The sequence below is a fragment of the Rhinolophus ferrumequinum genome, chromosome X (assembly GCF_004115265.2).
Source record: "Rhinolophus ferrumequinum isolate MPI-CBG mRhiFer1 chromosome X, mRhiFer1_v1.p, whole genome shotgun sequence".
Classification (NCBI taxonomy): domain Eukaryota; kingdom Metazoa; phylum Chordata; class Mammalia; order Chiroptera; family Rhinolophidae; genus Rhinolophus; species Rhinolophus ferrumequinum.
Window position 1 is genome coordinate 111,351,235 of NC_046284.1, and position 18,667 is coordinate 111,369,901.

Sequence of the window (18,667 nt, forward strand, 5' to 3'; positions counted from 1 at the left end):
CTGCAGTGGGAGGAGCAGGCCGAGGACAGTTCTCAGTCCTGCTGCTGTACACTAGAGTCACATGGGAGCTTTTCAAGCACCAACGCCCTGGCCACACGTGTGATGCCTAGATCAGCCTCTGGGAGGGAGACACAGGCACCTGGAAGTTTTGAAGCTGCCCTGGTGATCCCATTGCAGCCACAGTTGAGAACTAGTGGTCTCCCTGGACTTCGATCTTTACAGTGTGAGCGAGCCACCGCGGAGTCACGTGTGAACGCCTGTCCACAGTGGGGACGGCACCCGGGGAGGGGCTGGCTGGCATTGGACTTCCGTGTGATGGGCTCTTCATTCCTGGTTCCCTTTCTCTTTTTCTGGATATTGCAGTCGTATGGATATGAGTATGATTGGGAAGGGTACTTTAAAATTCATTTAGTGCAATTTTTGAAAGTCGAACACAGCTGGCTTCCCCTAAAAAGTTTGTATTTCGATAATGGTTATTACCAGTACCATGAATAATTGACTCATATCATCTCATTAATATTCTAGTGGGAGAGTGCCTCAGGCTAATAAAATTCATTTTTAAATTAGTTTTTGAAAATGTGTTGCTGCAGCCTCACGATAACGGGAAGTTACTGCAAGCAAGAGCAAATCAGTGAAGCATGGAATTTTATGCTGTTCTGTTAACATAAAATAGTTGTTTAGCAGGTCAGTATTCCTGCTTCAGTCTCGTTTCCTGTGGGAATGAATCGCCTAGGGAAGGGCTTCCATTTCAGGGGTGCACTCTACCTGAATGGTGGTGTCCTAGGAAGCATGACTGCGTCAAGAGTGGAGCAGAGGTGCCTCTGCCATGGTTGCCCCTTGTCCTTCTGGGTGGGACACCTCTTCCGCTCCCTCTTTGTCTTTGGCTCACTCCCAGGGCTTCACACCTAGGCCAGATTTTTTTAAATGAAAGTTTGTATTTTAAGGTCATTGTAGATTCACATAGTTATAAGCAATAGCACACTACACAATGATCCCACGTGCCCTTGCCCCACTTTCCCCCGGTGGTGCCACCTGGCAGCACTGTACTACACTGTCACAGCCGGGATGTTAGAACACTTCCATCACCGCAAGGACCCTTCGTGATGCCCATCGATAGCCCCTCTTCCCTACCCCCTGGCAAGCACTGTTCTCCATCTGTTCTCCTGGGGTTTGCAGATAAAACTGGATCTCTGATTTAATAAGAGAGAGACGACAAGTGTACACATATAATACAAGGGACAAGGGTGATTGGGCAGGAAAACTAAACACTTTAGGACTTCGGGCCATACAGAAAGAAGGCTTCCTGTTGGAACCGAATTGAACATTAAGTCTTGAGTATAAGGTGTCTTCAGAGGAGGCCTCCTGATGGTGGTCGTGTTCGGTATTAAGGAGACTTCCTGGGTCTGTCCATCAGTCTGCCTCCATGCCTCTGACTGGGCTGCATCCGGGTAATCGCTCATCACGTCCATGGCCCCTAACAGATAGAGACTGTCTGGTTTGTGCTTCACCCCTTCTTCCCTCAGGATAAGCCCGGGGCTTCTCAGCAGGGGCCCCCCGGAGGGTCATCAGGAGGCTCAAGGTGGAAGTTGGAGATGTGAGTTAATTATTTGGCTTCTCTTCAAGTGGATATTCTGGAAACATTCGCTTGACAATTCTTTTTTGTTTTTATCGAGCTAACGTTGGTTAGCAACATTTAAGTTTTAGGTGTGCACCATTATAATTTGATATCTGTATATACTGTAGCGCGCTCAGCACCAAAAGTCTAGTTTCTATCCATCACCACATAATTGACCCCCTTTACCCCTTTTGTCCTCTCTCCACCCCCTTTCCTCTCTGGTAACTACCAATCTGTTGTCTCTATGAGTTTGTTTTCGTTTTGTTTTGGTTGTTCATCTATTTCTTTTGTTTTATATTCTACATGTGAGTGAAATCATACATTTTTTGTCCTTTCCACCTGACTTATTTCACTTAGCACAATACTCTCAAGTTCCATCCACGTTGTCACAAACGGCAATATTTCATCTTTTTTAGGGCTGTATTCCACTGTATATATGTATGTACCACATCTTTATCCACTCACCTATCAAGGGACACTTAGGCTGTTTCCATATCTTGGCTATTGAAAATAATGCTGCGATGAACTTGGTGGTGCATATATCTTTTCAGATTATAGTATTTTCTTCTTCTTTGGATAAATACCTAGAAGTGGAATGGCTGGATTATATATGGTAGTTCTATTTTTAATTTTTTTGAGGAACCTCCATACTGTTCTCCATAGTGACTGCACCAGTTTATATTTCCAAGAGTGCACAAGGGTTCCCTTTTCTCCACATCCTCTCCAACACTTGTTATTTCTTCTCTTGTTGATAATAGCCATTCTGACAAGTGTGAGGTGATATCTCATTGTGGTTTTGATTTGCGTCTTCCTAATTATTAGTGATGTTGAACATCTTTTTATGTGCCTTGTTGGCCATCTGTATATCTTCCTTGGAAAATGTCTATTCAGGTCTTCTACCCATTTTTTAATCAGACTATTTTTTTTGTTGTTGAGTTGTATGAGTTCTTTAGATATTTTGGATATTAACCCCTTATCAGAAATATCATTTGCAAATATCTCCTCCCATTTGGTTGGTTGCCTTTTTTGTTTTGTTGATGGTTTCCTTTGCTGTGCAGAAGCTTTTTAGTTTCATGTAGTCCCATTCATTTACTTTTTCTTTTGTTTCCCTTGACGTTAGAGTGCTTGACAGTTCTTCTAATTGGGAGAGGCAGATGCTGAGTGGAGGGATGAGACCCTCCCCCAGCCCTGCTCACTCAGCAAAACTCAACCCGATTGAGCTCTGAGATATTCCTTATCCAAATGTGTCCCGGAGCAGCTAAATGTGAAGGAAGAGAATACAGGCCTGAGCCACCAGGCGTCTCACTCAGTGCTGTCCAGTACAGTGGCCACCAGCCCCATGTGGCTAGTGAGAGCCTGCAATGTGCCCGGTGTGACTGAGGAACTGAGCTTTTAACTGCATTTAATTTTGATTATGTTAAATTTAAATGGCCACATATGGCTCATGGCTGCCTTACAAAAGCAGGGAAACTCCAGGTTTACCCATGTTGGGCTGTTCAAATCACTCCACCCCCTCAGTGGTGCCAAGGCAGAATTGCTTGCCACAGTTGTCCCCAGGGTTCTCTGGCGACCCCTCTTCCCCACCCAGCATCATTAGTTTAGCTAAAGCATCCTTGAGCAAACATTTCCAAGCCATCAGTTTAAGAGGAATCAAACAATTAGCCTACCTAGGCAGTGGCCACGTGTGTGCCCAGCCAGCCATTGCTTGGCTCCCAGTAGTGCTTGCTGATACTTCCTTTTTTTTTTTCAAGCAATACCTTTCTTTTTTCCTTTTCGAAGATTTTATTGGGGAAAGGGAACAGGACTTTATTGGGGAACAGTGTGTATTTCCAGGATTTTTTCCAAGTCAAGTTGTTGTCCTTTCAGTCTTAGTTGTGGAGGGCGCAGCTCAGCTCCAGCTCCAGGTCCAGTTGCTGTTGCTAGTTGTAGGGGGCGCAGCCCACCTTCCCTTATAGGAGTCGAACTGGCAACCTTGTGATTGAGAGCCCTCTGGCCCATGTGGGAATTGAACTGGCAGCCTTCGGAGTTAGGAGCACGGAGCTCCAACCGCCTGCGCCACCAGACCGGCCCTGATACTTCTGTAATGACTTAGACGCACACTTCTCCCCCAATTTGCAGGCTCATTCGTGGGACGAGGATGGGATTTGTTTCCTGCCTTGGATACTGAGTCACGACTTCCATTCATGGGAACCAAAATCAAGCTGTTACACTTCATGGGAACCAAAATCAAGCTGTTACACTTCCTCCTGTGCTGGAAAGCCACAGAGGGAAACAGTAATTAAGAGTGTGGGTCCTGGAGTCAGGTTCTTGAATTGGAACCTAGCTTCTCCACTTGTGATGGTGTGACCTCGGGCAAGTTAATTAACCTCTCTGTGCCTTCCTTTCCTTTCTGCGCCTATAAGATGAGGATGGTGAGAGTACCTCCATCGTCATAGGGTGTTTGGGCCAGGTAAATCCAAGCAATACACTTGGTTTGCAGTCACTGCTCGATTGTTGCCCGTTAAGACAAAGCAGGTGATGACAACTCTTAGCACAATAATGAAGATTTTCTGGACAGCAAGATTTGAGGGTGTGACTCTTATAAGTGCCCACAAGGGGGCAGCCTAAAATCATGCAAGTCCCTGGAAATAACAGCCTTCTGTTATTTCAGTGGTTCTCAGGCTGTACCTTAGAGACGGGCAAGCCCAGTAACACCTGGAAGGTGGCCTGGGCAATACAGAGTGAGGTGCGGGTCCTGCTTGGGCGGATGAGTAGATGTGGGCGCTGACACAAGCATCTGACCAGGGCTCCTAGACTTTTCTTTGTAGCTTTTCACAGAACATATTCTTACTAATCAAACTCATGAGGTAGAGACTAGAGCTTGAAAGTATTTAGAGAGAAGAGGAACCTGGCCTTTTCTCCCTGCTCCCCTTCCACTGGCTACGTGCCTGCCTTTGAGCACTGTGTGTGCACCTTGGAGCCACTGTGGGTGGGGGGCAGTGGCCTGAGCTGTGTGAACCAGAGATGCTTTAAGCCACCATGGTGGCTCGGTAGCCTCTCCCTCCTCAGTGAGACCGAGTTAGAGGAGAACACAACAACCAAGCAGAATGAAATTAGGGTTCCGCCTCCGTGTGGGAGCACAGTGCATCCCGGGGTCTGGGGATCTGTGGGGTCTTAAAAGTGTGTGGGGTTTAAATAGGTGCCGCGGTGGTGTGGGAAACGGGGCATTTTGAGCTTCGAGGTGCTTGGAAGAAAGGGTCAGTGCTGAGGTCAAGCTGGGAAGAGGGTTTGGGGTGCGATTGTGGGGGGCCGGCAGTGATAAGCTGAGAAGTCAGGCCTTGATATTTTTCATGCCGTTTGTGTTGTTGGTAGCTTCGTAATGATTGAGTTGACTGAAAACACACATGGGGAGTGGCACTTGTAGTACATGTCGATTTTCTAGTACTTATCTGTCTAGCGTTAATATCCCCGAGCCGTAATCTAGGCTGCAAAAGCAGGTGCTGGTGGGGAACCGTGACAATGCGGTGTTTATCGTTCCATCCGCATCTGCATGCCCTACACTGCAGTCCAGGCCCCCAGGTCCCTCCCCTGGACAGGCCGGGAACCTCCCGGAGAGGGGCGGGTGCACTGTGACATCAGCGCGTGATGCTGCCAGAGAGGAGCGCTGGGCCCTGGGAAAGTGAATCTGGTTGTGCTAACACTCAAGCCGACTTCTCCCAAATGTTGTCCTGGAACATGGTATAAATAATACGACTGACCGATTGTGACCAAGAGCACTAAATGATTTCTCATCCTAAAACAACCACGAAGAGCATTCATTTTTTATTTAGAATGCCCTTTAGAGGCCTGTAGAAGATGGATGGAGGTGAGGAGCTCCTGGGACGCTTCCCAGACATTTTAGGGGAACCACCATTTGTTCCATTTTATTTTTTTTAGATAGTCAAATGACAAATAGAAGTACATTATATTGCTTCTTTGTGATTCTAAAATGCTAAGAGTGACACTGGAGAAATGAAATCAAACGATTTTGTACTTCTCACGCATGTCCCTCAGCAGTCGGCTCCTTCCAGATGGTGGAATGTTCACATTATCTGTGTCATCTTGGTGTCTGCTTTTGCGCTTCCCTCCCCTGGGAGCCGAGCTAGGGGACGCCTGGTGGGCTTTTCTGCACACTGCCAGGCCTCTTGTCACCTGTAACATTTTCTGAGCCCTCCAGGGCCAAGCCCAGGGCCAGAGGAATAGGGAAAGGGCTTGGTTCTCTGGGGCTGGCATTGGTGGGAGAATGTGGAAGTTGTGGCTGTTGCCCCTCAGCTCCCGGGGCGGGCCGTGTGTGTGTGTGGTGGGGAGTGATAGATCACGCCTCTGAGAAAGAAGCAGTGGTGGTGGGTGATGTGTGCCTGTGGCCTGACCCAGGGCGCGGGCCCGGCAGCCCCTGGTACTCAACAGATAGGGAAAGAGTGAAGAAGTGTTTGATTGTGTTTTCTTTCTCATAGGCATGGATGGGTTTTTGAGATCCGATGAAAGACAAAGACTAGCTAAAGAAAGAAGAGAAGAAAGAGAAAAATGTCTTGGTAAGTTGTGCCCTTTGTCTGTTTAGGTCCAACGAAGTGGAGATATGGTGGTGTCTTACCTAGGGAGCATTAGAAATCTGTGACTGAATTGGAAGAAAACTAGGACAGTTGTTAGATGAACGTGGAGAACTGGGGAGCCCACACCGTGGCTGGCACGTTCCCAGTTCTGTAATTCTCCGAGCAGTTCACTTTCTCTCCCAGCAAACCCTGAGCCTGTGCTGTGTTCCATGCACTGTGCTGGGGGCTGTGGGTAGCATGGAGAAGAACGAGAACCAGTCGCTGCCCCCACCCCTCAGGCACCCGTTGTGTGCGCTCACTTAGGCTCTCACCAGGGCATCCAGAAGGGCCATCCTTGGGAGAACTGAGAAATCAGCATTAAGACGTTTTCTGTGTTAGAATGAGGAACCCGGTCGAGAAAGGCTGTCTTACCTCTCGCAGGCTATAGATGGTTAAGTACAGTGCGTCCCCACAGGGAGCTCTGACGTAGATAGGTAGTGATTTCCCCACTGAATTGCGACAAATGAGCAGCTTTCAAGTTCTGCTTCACTGCCTCCTGCTGGTTGGATCAAGGTTTTCCTCCAGGAAACCCTTCCCTGACTCGACCAGGTGGAGTTAAGGCCCCTTTAGGAATTCTCTTATGGGGGAAGGCGGTCTTATTCGCGTTTACCCACCTTGCCTAGCTCGGTGTCTGGTGCGTGGAGTATGCACAGTTAATGTGTTTTGAATGAACGTCCCCTTACAACTCATTTCTCAACCAGTGTATGTATGATGGCTTAGCCATTGTGACAAGTCTGACTTGATAACAACAATAGAAACAGCTCCCGCTGGAGGGGCACTTACTGTGCACTTTCTCTGCATTGTCTCATTCTGTCTTCATAACACTGATGTTGCAAATGTAACAGTCCCCACTTCACAGAGGAGGAAACCAAAACAAAGAGACTATGTGGTTAACATGCCTAGGGTCACCCAGCTAGTGGCCGGGATCCCAGAACCCCTCATCTCAGTTACTGCAGCCTAAGAGCCCAGCAGACTTCGTTCTTGGTCTCTTGCTTCTGCGTTTCTGGTTTTGATTCAGATCGTGTGGGGTGCTCTGGTAATACCACCTCTCTTCCACTTTCCTTTCCCTAGCTGCCCGGGAGCAGCAGATCCTGGAGAAGCAGAAAAGAGCCAAGCTCCAGTATGAAAAGCAAATTGAGGAGCGATGGCGGAAACTGGAGGAGCAGCGGCAGCGGGAGGACCAGAAGAGGGCAGCCGTGGAAGAAAAGAGGAAGCAGAAGTTCCGGGAGGAGGAGGTAAGGTCCCGGAACCCCCAGGCCATTTCTTCAGCTCACAGAGGGCTTGGTGTTTAGGGCACCTGAGTGTCCTGCCCCCTTCTGGGATGCGAGAGAGATCTGCTCCTAAGCTCTCTCCTTGGTGGCTCCCCATGCCATCTTCCAGTAGCGTGACACAGAATAGGAATGAAGAGATTTGTCCATTTGCTGTGTGAACTTGGACAAGCCAGTGGGCTTCTCTGGGCCTTGAATTGCTTGTCTCTGAAGTAAGGGGGTTGGGTTTGGCAGTCTCCAAGGCCTCTTCCAGGCCTAACCTTTTCTGACTCTAGGACTCGGAGGGGAATGTGGATGGGGGCTGGGGAATGTAGGCCTGTGGGTTACTCTGGGGGCCTGCGCCTGCAGGGCAGACAGGAGGCTAGAGAAAGGGCTGTGAGGGTAGAAGAGAACTTGATCCTGTTATTCACCGCTGGAAAATCAAAGTCTCCCTTCAAATACAAAGACGCTAGTATATTTAAATTTTAATGCTGTTCCTTGCTTTAATCATCCTTTTTCTCCACTTACCTTTTTTAAAAGAAATGGAATGTAATTACCCCTACAGAGTCCTTTATGACTAAACTTTGAAAATATATTTAGAAAGCATATTTGGGATATAGATTTTCTTAACAAGTGTATTTTAAGGCTATAATCATAGCCTTGTATCAGGAGATGATCATTTTTTATTCATAAGGTATAATGACTCATCACTTAGTATGAACGATATAGAGGTTTGTTAATCGCCAACACTATAGGATAGAGAAACATTAATATACATTCAGTATTTTTTAGATCTCTGAATGGTTTATCATGATTTACCTCTTCCACTTTTTTTTAATTTAAAAAACACAAACATGCATGCACACACACAATTACACCCATCTTTGCCCACAAAGTGCTCGTTTACATGGAGATTTCTTTGTTCTTCTTAGCGAATGACAGTCTAAGTAAGGGTCTTAGCTCGAGTTCATCGTTGCTACCTGCAGCCTGGTCACTGTGTGGCTTCCTTTGTTCCCGGTGCAAATCCCAGCTCCCCTAGCAGGCAGCTGATACCCAGCTGCCCCCCATGACCCTCTAAGGCAGTCTTCTCGGCCCAAAACAGAAGTGGTCACAGGAATTCAAGGAGGTGACTTGTGAAAGTACCAGCAAAGCACTTAGCACAGAGTAATGCTAGAAATGTTTGATTCCCTTCAGTGACTTCAGCTGACCTTGTCTGAAGCAAGGTCAAGAGGGAGCTACCTCCCTCAAAAGGTAATGGTACAAAGTAGGAAGAAAGCCACAGAGTGCTAGGCTGCTTCAGTATCCTGGGACAGATCTCTGCTTTCCCAGCCTGTGTGCATTTGTCGTGAGTCACTGGACTCATCTGTTTTCTTCCCATCCTCCATTCCTTGACGCACAGCTTGTCTCCTTCCTCCCGGCTCTCTGTTTTGATTCCTGACATCCCGTGGGATTGTTGATTCCAGGAAGAGAGGGGTACTGTGTAGTCATGGGAGATACTTCCCAAGTCTGGGACACACGTGACAGTGGCACAGGGGTCCGCCTTTGAGGCGCTCTCTGTCTGTAATTTTTCTTTATTGAACAGTAGTGCCGGAGGCATTTGAAATCAAGCTATCGGACTAACCCCACCCTTGCAGATGAGGGAATATCATGCCAGATGGATGGCCCTGATGCAGCTGAATCATTAGTGGTTGCTCTGCCGGATAAGTTTTTATTTGCTTTGTGTGCTCCTTTTCATCACTGACATGGTGATGGTGGGGAACAGGGATGTTGCCTGACCCTCGTCAGCACAGACACAAGCCAGGCTTGCTTCCCTCTTTTCCCTGGACACAGCAGGGCAGAGCTGAGAGCTGAGCCTCCCGTGGTTGTGCAGCAACACAAGGCAGCAGCAGCCTCCCTCTGCCGCTGCTCCCACCCTCAGGGCCCCAGGAGACCCAGGTGCAGCTTAGGGACTTTCCACACCCAGCTGGCTTGTTAACCACACTAACTTCGGCGCTGTGCCCGTGCAGAGCCCTGTTTGCTGTTCTCATGGGTGATCTTTGGATAGGATGGATACGTCTGCACTACAAGAGCCCCTTTGCAAAGGAAACCCTCTGCGTTTGCCCCCATGGAGAACTTCGGGAGGGCTGCTGCTTCCTTGGCACATGGCTGTGGGGATTCTCCATTTCAGTTCTTTTTGTCATGCTCTGTCTCTGTCGATCAGGGAGAAACTTCTGCAGAAAGATGGTTCATTCCATTGCAGCCCATTTTGCTCCTCTAGCTTGTTGGAAAGTGTTTGGTTGCCTACCAAGTCCTACCTCTGTGGATCTGATATTAGGAGCTCATAAAAGGCCTGCTGACTCCCCTCCCCGCCGAGCCCTGCCCTGGCTCCGTGTCCCTAAGGTTGCCGTGGTCTTGCTCTTCGTAACTCCTCACATCTGTGCGGGTGAGCTCCAGACTTGGCCGGGAGGCCTCCTGTCTGCCAACATAGAAGTGGGCAACACAGACAGCCTGGCTCCCAGAGGTCTTGAGGGCTGGAGACTGATCAGGCCTATCCTAGAGAAGGGGGGGAGGGGTCCAGTGTCCACTTGAGACCCTGAGTCTGAGCTCATTCTCTCACTAGAGGCTGCTTTCTCCTCAATGTGGGTTCCTCCAACCCTCACGTGCCCCAAGAATCGAGCTTGTGGAATAAGCCCTTGTCACTTACCTGGGTTAGGGCTGACAACACAGTGTGCTCACCATTCTCCACTTGAGGAGTATAGCTTCCCGACTAGAGGCCCTGGAAAATGGAATCTGGCAAAGCCAACTTCATGTTCCTCCTGCTGAACTAATAACCAAGCAACGCCTCACTCAGAGAGTAGCTTCACCTCTAGGAGTTATTTTGACACATTACAACTTCTCATACTCTTACTGCTCGATACCTTACAAGACCCACCAGGCTGTAAACTGAGAAATTTCTAAACTTACCTAAACAAAACTTTTCACTGTGCTGAGAGCTAGCCTCTCCGAGGGCATTGGGCTTTCTGGTCGAATGTGGACGTCTGTTTGTAGAGAAAAAGATCCTCTGTGGAGTCCTGCTGAGGACCATTTGGGGGCCTGTCCCCACACTGTCATCCCCAGAATATGTGTAGTAAGGGCACTGGAAAAGGCACAGCCAGCCCTCCACTCCTGCCGGAGCTGGCTGGGCCATGCCCTGCTGGAGGCCTTTTATGGTGCTGTCCCGCTAGGCCAGCTCAGCAGGTCACTTGGTCATGATTGCCCGTCCTCTGAGTTCATCCAGGCAGATCTAGGGCCAGGGCTCAAAGGGTCAAGGGTGAGATCTCCTCATTCCTTCCTTCTACTAAGCCGTACCCAATAGAGGACATTCTAGGGACAAGAATCTGCCTTGCTCTTTCCCCATCCTCTATCGATCATCAAGAGAACCAGAACTTGGCAGGAATTGTGGTATGCGGAATGCAGCTCTAATATTTATTAATATTGCTCTTCTGATGTGACTGAACTTTCTCAAACTCTCTCACGCTCAGCCTTTCCTCTAACCAGTGCTTCTCACAGTGCAGCCCCAGGACCAGCAGCACCAGTATAGCTTGGGAGCTTGTCAGAAATGCAAATTCGCAGCAGGCTCTTCCTCAAACCTGCAGAATCAGAAACTCTGAGGGTGGAGCCCTGCAGTGGTGTTCTAACAAGCCCTCCGGGAACTCTGGTGCCGGCTCACTCTAGTTTGGGAACCACTCACTGCTCTACTCCCTGTTAACAATCTTCCTCTTCAGACTTGGGTTCGCTTAGCATTGGCTCAGGACTTACTATGCTAGTCATTACCTTGTAGACTTGAGTGGTTTCATATGGGTAATACCATCTCCATTTTGTAGATGAGGAAACTGATGCTCAAGGACGTTAAACGGTTACCTCAAGGTCACAGGGCTAAAAAGTGGCAGGTAGAGGTGACACTTGAATCCATATCTCCTGACCCCATATCCAGGACTCTTTCCATTCTAGCACGGGAAGGGATAGAAACATACACACACACACACACACACACACACACACACACACACACACACACACACACAGTAATACTGACCTTTGTAGGACTGACTTCTAACAAGAGTGATGTGGACCAGTTTTGGTTTTTTTGTTTTGTGTTGTTTTGTTTTTAAAGATTTTATTGGGGAAGGAGAACAGGACTTTATTGGGGAACAGTGTGTACTTCCAGGACTCTTTTCAAGTCAAGTTGTTGTCCTTCCAATCTTAGTTGTGGAGGGCGCAGCTTAGCTCCAGGTCCAGTTGCCGTTGCTAGTTGCAGGGGGCGCAGCCCACCATCCTTTGCGGGAGTTGAACCGGCAACCTTGTGGTTGAGAGGATGCGCTCCAACCAACTGAGCCATCCAGGAGCTCAGTGGCAGCTCAGCTCCAGGTGCCATGTTCAACTTTAGTTGCAGGGGGTGTAGCCCACCATCCCTTGCGGGACTCGAGGAATCGAACTGGCAACCTTGTGGTGAGAGCCCACTGGCCCATGTAGGAATCAAACCGGCAGCCTTCGGAGTTTGGAGCACGGAGCTCCATCCGCCTGATCCACCGGGCCAGCCCCAGTTTTGTTTTTGACATGTTTGAATTACCCCATTCTGACGACTTTGAGTTCTGTAAGTCCCCTTGCCATGGAGCTTGGTTGCCACCTTTTTTTTTTTTTTTTTTTTATCATCTCTCCAAAAGTGAGTGACACAAAGTGATTGTGTCTTCTCTTAGGGATAGCTTCATTTTCATAAGCCTACTTATGAAAAGGAATGAATCTCTAATGGTGGAATTTGGAGCAGCTCAGTGGATTGGGTTGGATGGAGAGGTATTTTTTCTAAAGGTAACTGAAGAGTCTAGGAGGTCTGGCTTTGGTAGAGGATTTCCTTCCAATTATGCCCCTGGACAGCTGGTGATGTTGGCCTGGCGAATCTTGGTATTTGTTCTCATTGGTCTCCTAGTAGATGAGGGACTATCTTGTGAGGTCCTTCTAGCATGTAGGAAATCTCCATAACCCATTGAATAGTATATTCACTCTGAGGTGAAAGGTTTCAACATTTAAATTAGGTCATTGGTTAAACACTTTATGTTAAATCCATCTAATTACTATTCAGCCCCAGTCAAAGCAGCCATACTTCAAATGTCCAGTAGTGAAGTTCCAGCCCCTCCACGCCCCTAGCTTTCCTTGGGCAGACCCTGGGGTTGGCTAGCAGAATTTAATAGGCCAGGGTCGAGAGGAAAGGACTCTGCCAGGAAATGCATGCTCATGATTACAGAGTCTCAGCCAAAATCTAGAGCAAATACAAATCTGAGATTTACAGGAGGAAATAAAACCCTTTCTGCTCTCAGGTCCCTGGAGAGGCTGTCTCTTAGCAAAGTGCTATTCAGAGAGAAATTATGCAGAGGAGGCCGAGATGTGGAGAATGCTTATCTCATCCTTCTGGTGTAGGTAAAGGGATAGATCCCGGCATCTCCTAAGTGACCTTTCTCTGTTTCTAGTAAGTGAAATAAGGGAGGGTTTCCCTCACTCTAAGTCGCAGCTCTTTGGTTGGTGCTGCCCTAACTTAATTTACCTTGTTTATTTAAGCCAGCAGAAGAGAGTATCTTTTTGCTTTGGAGTTGGGCTAGGATTCGCCCAGTTCCTGGAGCTCCTGGGGGTGGGTGAGGGCCAGCGATGTCAGTGTAACTGTTTACCTTGCTTGGCCTCCTCCATTGGAGGCAGGGAGAGGGTTTGGTATTTGCAGTGTCATTGGGGCGATGGGGAGTGAAGAATTGGAACTCCAGTGTCAAGGAAATATTTGCCAGTAGTCAGGCCCAACTTTATGAAAGCGACAAATTGGGGTGGTTAATACAAGAGGGTGCTTTTGGTAAAGGTTCTGCTAAGAGAGAGCCTGTCTTGTTTTTCTCTTCTGGCTAAAAGCTTTAGTTCTCCCTCCCATCTAACTCAGAATGCATAGATGCTTTATTTTGTGGCTGGAAGATTCCCTACTTTTGTTTGGTAAATTCTGAAATATGTAGCATTATCCCCTGGAAACTAGCAGAAAAGTGTTACAATGTGGAAAACAATTGATTCCCCTTTAAGAAGCTCTGAGATGAAAATGGGGCTTTGCAAAATAGTTCTCAAAGTCATTATATCGCCCCAAAAAGTTAGGCTTAAGGCTATAAAATTCAAATTCTATTTTAATTTTAATTTTCTCAAATCCGAATGCTTTCTGTGTTTTCAGCCAAAAAGCATGCAGTTGGTTCCAGAGCACGATTCCAGTTCTCCTAAGTGGGGAAACCAGGACTGGAGACAGGCCTCAAGGAGTTAATGCTTGTCTGGCATTATTCTTAAACAAATCGAGGCCTGGCTGCAGCAGCCTCGCCCAGGGGTGTTGGGGCTGGGAGCAGCACCAGCCGCATTGTTTATTCTCCACCCACTGAGAACTGTGGCTGGTGGGAGAGCACGTGTGCCTGGGCGGCTTTGATGCTGAGTACAGAGCCCCATTTGGTGACTCACCCCGAGCACTGAGGAGCGGCAGTCAGTGCTGTAGGGTTAATCTTGCTCTCTATTGCATGAACTGGGCAGGAGCGGCTGGAAGCGATGATGCGCCGTTCCATGGAGCGCACGCAGCAGCTGGAGCTGAAGAAGAAGTGTTCTTGGGGAGCATCACTGGCCGCAGGGCCTGGAGGACGTGATGGTGAGTATAGCGCTGTTCCTGCATTGCAGGGCCCCAGGGCAGGCGGGGAGATGGTGGGCACAGCCTGCAGGACCTGGGGGATACTTTGTAGCAATCTGCAGGTACCTTTTTCAGATGTGATGTTTCAAACTGCCAAGCTTCCTGTTTATGCATTTGCTGTGAAGGGGATCTGTGCATTCTATTTGCTGGCAAACAGCAGTTGATACAATAACTGGGCAGTGAGGTAAAGCAAAAGAAAAGCAAGGAAAATGAATGCGGAGTCTGATTAACCGGATCCACCCGGCAAGCCCAGGGGTAATCTGATTTCAGGGAAGGTAAAAGGGCAGCAGTCTAACTCACCGTTGCAGCATGACTAGGAAAGGCTGGGCAGCAGTTACCCTCTCAAATGGGCTGAGGGTTTTCCCCCCTCATATTAATTTTTGTTGCTCTTTCGATTTTGTTTCAAAGTGACTTATTTATTTCATTATCTGATTCATACTCATCTTTAAATTTTCAAACGTTTAATTTAATGTATGGATTGTTACTAGTCTCTGGGTGGCTTTTCCCTCTGTTCAGTGTCTTTTCTGTGATCTTGTCACTGTATTACACAGGAGTTGTATACTAGCTCTTTCTGAGAACAAATGGGTTTACATTTGTATATAGTTTCTTGGCTTTGCTGTATTGTGCTTGTAACCTTTTGTCAGTGAATATACTTTATTTTTTTCTGTTTTTGAGAAGTCAGTAACCCATTTCAGTTACTTTTTCTAATTTCCTCAGTAGAAACTAAAATCAACCAGAAGTTGGGACTTTTTCCTTTTACCTTTCTTTGCTCTGATTTTTTGCTGTGTAGGTGAATCAGAAAATACCCCACCCCCTCCTCTAGGTTTAGCAGCCAGCACACTTCCTCTGGATCCGGGAACCACTGCCGCCACTGCCGAGGCCACCAACGGTATATCTCAGCATCACCGCGCCATGGCGTTTTGTGATTACCGTTCTGGTCACCCTCCTCCATCACCGTGTCTGTCTCAGCATTGTTACAATTGATTTCTTCGTCTGAGCCCTTAGAACTTTTTTCCTAGGGATGTGAATGACATGCCCATATTTCTTTGTTCCTCTGTCATCGTGGAGCTCTGCATGCCTTACATCTTACTGCTCTGGGCACGTTTCATCCTTAGCTCACTAACTTCTGCCTTGAAAAATCTTGTCACTGTTTGGCTTTTGTACAGTCAGATCTTTCACACTCTCATTAATCATCGGTTTCGGGTATTAAATAGATTTGTGTTTCAATCACTTCTGGTTACCAAAACCTGTGATCACACAGAGTTCTGGGTGTTCATACAATGGGTTTGAGAGGGAATATTAGAGAGTTTCTCAGTATTAACACCGGGGATCCAAACAAGGAGGTAGGTGAGCTTTGTTCTGGATGCCATCTCTGTCATAGGCTGTCTGCTTTGGATACTGGCCTGGGAGATTCTTAAGGTTCTAGATCAAGATAGTAGTTTAGTGGTTACCAGAGATGAGGGTGAAAGAGATCAGATAGATGGTGACAGAAGGAGACTAGACTCTGGGTGGTGAACACACAATGTGATTTATAGATGATATATTACAGAAGTGTACTCCTGAAATCTATGTAACTTTACTAACCATTGTCACCCCAATAAACTTTAGTTAAAAAAAAAAAACAACTAGCATAAGTTGGCTCCCGTTGAATAATGACTTTAGAAAGTCAACCCATCTTTGGCTGGCAAAGAAAAAACAAGATGTAAGAGGGATGCGGTATTTTCCAGCAATGCAGAAGATCAATTTATAGCAATAGGAATAAATATCCTTGGTCCCATTATAATCTTTATTGGAATTACTGAGTCGCAGAGACTTTGCTGCACTGGCCAAGTGAACTGTAGTGTGGACACTGGCCTCCCCTCGGTTGAGAGAGGCAGGTACAGTTGATAATTACCCCTTGGGAATCACACCCAGGGCCCAGGCCAGGGTAAGGTGAGTGTGGTACTTGACTCAGGCACACAATTTAAGGGGACATCAAATACCTCACTAAACAAGATAAAATAATACTTTAATCAACATTACTGCCAAACAATCCATGATGAACAAAATATGGAACTTTTAAAAATCAGTGCCATGGTGAGCCATATTGGAGCCTGAAGCAAAGGGGAAAATGTGTTCCCCTACTTATATACATGGCTTCATGTAATTTCTAATGGTTAATTTTTTTCCAGAACATTAAAGTAGTTGCAAAAGTACTGAAAAATTTAAAAGTAGCTGTATTGAAACTCACATAATTTTAAGATTAAGTATGTTATTTATACCAAAACAGAAGTTATTATAATTTTACCTCAGCTTAAGTTAATTAACAATTTTTAAGGTGGTCACTTGGTCAGAAGAAATTGTCAAACATGGCAATTCTCTCGTTTGAAAGCATGAGGGGAGGAGTAGATTTTGAAAATCTTGTTGATGAGTTTGCTTCCTTTAAAGCCAGGGCACACATCTTTCCTTTTGTCTCGGGCTCCAATATGGCTTGGCAGGGCGCTGTCAGCACCTCTTCATTTGCTGTAATGGTTTCGTTTAGAAACCACTCTAAAATAATGGCTGGAAATGAAGAACACCAAACCCGGGACCGCATGTTAAAATCCTAATCATAAACAGTCATAGCATTTGAGAAAAGGCCCTTGTGACCCCCATCTCTTGATAAGAGGAAGAATCTAACCACTAAAGGTTGTTTGCTTTAAATACCGCTCCTTGCCTTACAAATTACTTCTCTCCAACCTGAGCTATAGCTAACTTTCAGAAAAAGTCCAGCTTCAGCTCATGCAGTCTCAGTCAGACCATAGAACATTCTCCAGTGGTGATTTGTCTCTGGGTCCAGGTTGGTTTTGTTTTCATGTGGTCTGAATACACTGAATAAAAGCCCCTGGACAAAAGGAAATGATTTTCTGGTGGGATTAGCATGGCTTTAGTTGAATAGTTGGGTGAGGTTGAACATTTGAAATCGAAGAGAAGAACAGAGTTGAGATATTGAAGAGAAGATCTTGATTCAGACCAATGGCTGCTGTGGTCCAGGCATTTCCAATAAGCTAGGTAGATAACAGGATGATGGAAGTGATTTAGAAGGCGTGTGGATGAGGACAGGAAGAACACTGGGATGTGTGTTTCTGTCTACGCTGGTATGGATACCAATGTCTTTAATGCGTTTCTCTGCAGCATGTGACAAACTTTCAACATCAACCATGAATTTGCCAAAGCAGACGGAGCCTCCCATGAGTAAGCGCCTGTCTTCATCCACCGTGGCAATATCCTATTCCCCAGACCGAGGCAAGTGAACGTGTAGACCTGGTCTCTCCAGTTTTCTTCTTTCTAGTGTGAGCGTCTTAATGCCAGTCTTTGTGAGAGCCCCTCTTGAGCCTTCTGCAAATACCTCCATTATCCTAGCCTTGAGGTCTGAAGTGGGAGCCCCAGGGCCTCACTAATAGGACTTTGGAAAGTAGCATCGCCCTGTAGAGCCAGGTGGGTGTTGTATAGAGATAGGAATTAATGCTGTTCTCCCGGTCTGAAAGAGACTATTCCATCTTCCACAGTGCATGTAGGAGTTACCCTGCCCCGGAATTAATTGACCGGTGGGCAGATAACTGCCGGTTATTGATGTGGTATAGTCGATTAGCCAGAAACAGCAGAATTGATGAGGCAGAGGTACGTGGGAGACTTAGATGTGTGAAAAAATGGGGCTCTGCTACTGTCTGTGGTTTGTAGGCCTGCCTGCCCACTTCTGTTTTGAAAACAGAATTTCAGAATTAATAAGAAGCCTTTAAAAGGGGAAAAGGATGGGTGGCCTTTTCCAGGATTCTGTTTTGAGGTAGGAGATGATATGTACAGGATGTGTGCCAGTTCCAGAAACTGAATAGATTTAAAACTGCTCGAGTCCTAATGGAGGCTCAGATAAGTCACTGAAAGTCTGAATTTATACCTTTCAGAGTGTGTAGGTTAAGGAAGGGAGGGAAGCATTCCATGCATCAAATGTGTATTTTAAAGCATCATTGAAGAAGTGTCAGGTGCCAGTAGCGTGTTTAACACATCAAGTCATCACCAAAGGGTGAGCAGAAGGATGTTTGTGACTTTGAAGAGGCCAGTGTGTCTTCCTGGTTGTTTTTCAATGGCATTGACCTTGCACCTCCAGCACAGAAGCCTGTCATGTGTCAGAGACCCCATAAGTGTCAGTGCGGCTGGTCTCTGATGTAGCTCATGGGTAAGCGTTGGAAACCTTGAATTAATTAAGAGCTGGATGAGAAAGCCACATGCTCATAACTCTGTATAGCTGTTCCATTAGTGTATTCCTTATGTTTTCATGAATTCACATGGTTACAAATTGCACTGATTAATATGTAAAGATATCAGTATGTTATTATATTTTGTTGGCAACTGAATTATCTGCTTGTAGACTATAAATTGAAAATTTTAATTCCCAAACCATTTACTGGCTGTTGGGTACCCAAAGAATACAAAATAATGGAAAAGTTAATCCATTACCGTATAATACATTCCCAAACCATCA

The 18,667-nt window shown here is 46.6% G+C and overlaps 1 protein-coding gene across 9 annotated transcripts in view; it reads left to right on the forward strand.

Annotated features, from left to right (window-relative positions):
* The window catches only part of MAP7D2 (MAP7 domain containing 2), a 91,770-nt gene that overhangs the window by 39,199 nt on the left and 33,904 nt on the right, over positions 1-18,667 (forward strand). For 5 of the 9 annotated variants that reach the window (XM_033115120.1, XM_033115170.1, XM_033115126.1 and 2 more), the window contains exons 2-6: positions 6,088-6,165; positions 7,294-7,457; positions 14,019-14,130; positions 14,960-15,058; positions 17,323-17,433. In XM_033115120.1, coding sequence (XP_032971011.1) covers positions 6,088-6,165; positions 7,294-7,457; positions 14,019-14,130; positions 14,960-15,058; positions 17,323-17,433 — 564 coding nt within the window. The remainder of the gene's footprint in view (positions 1-6,087; positions 6,166-7,293; positions 7,458-14,018; positions 14,131-14,959; positions 15,059-17,322; positions 17,434-18,667) is intronic. The other 4 variants (XM_033115143.1, XM_033115179.1, XM_033115134.1 and 1 more) reach the window with 3 other exon arrangements.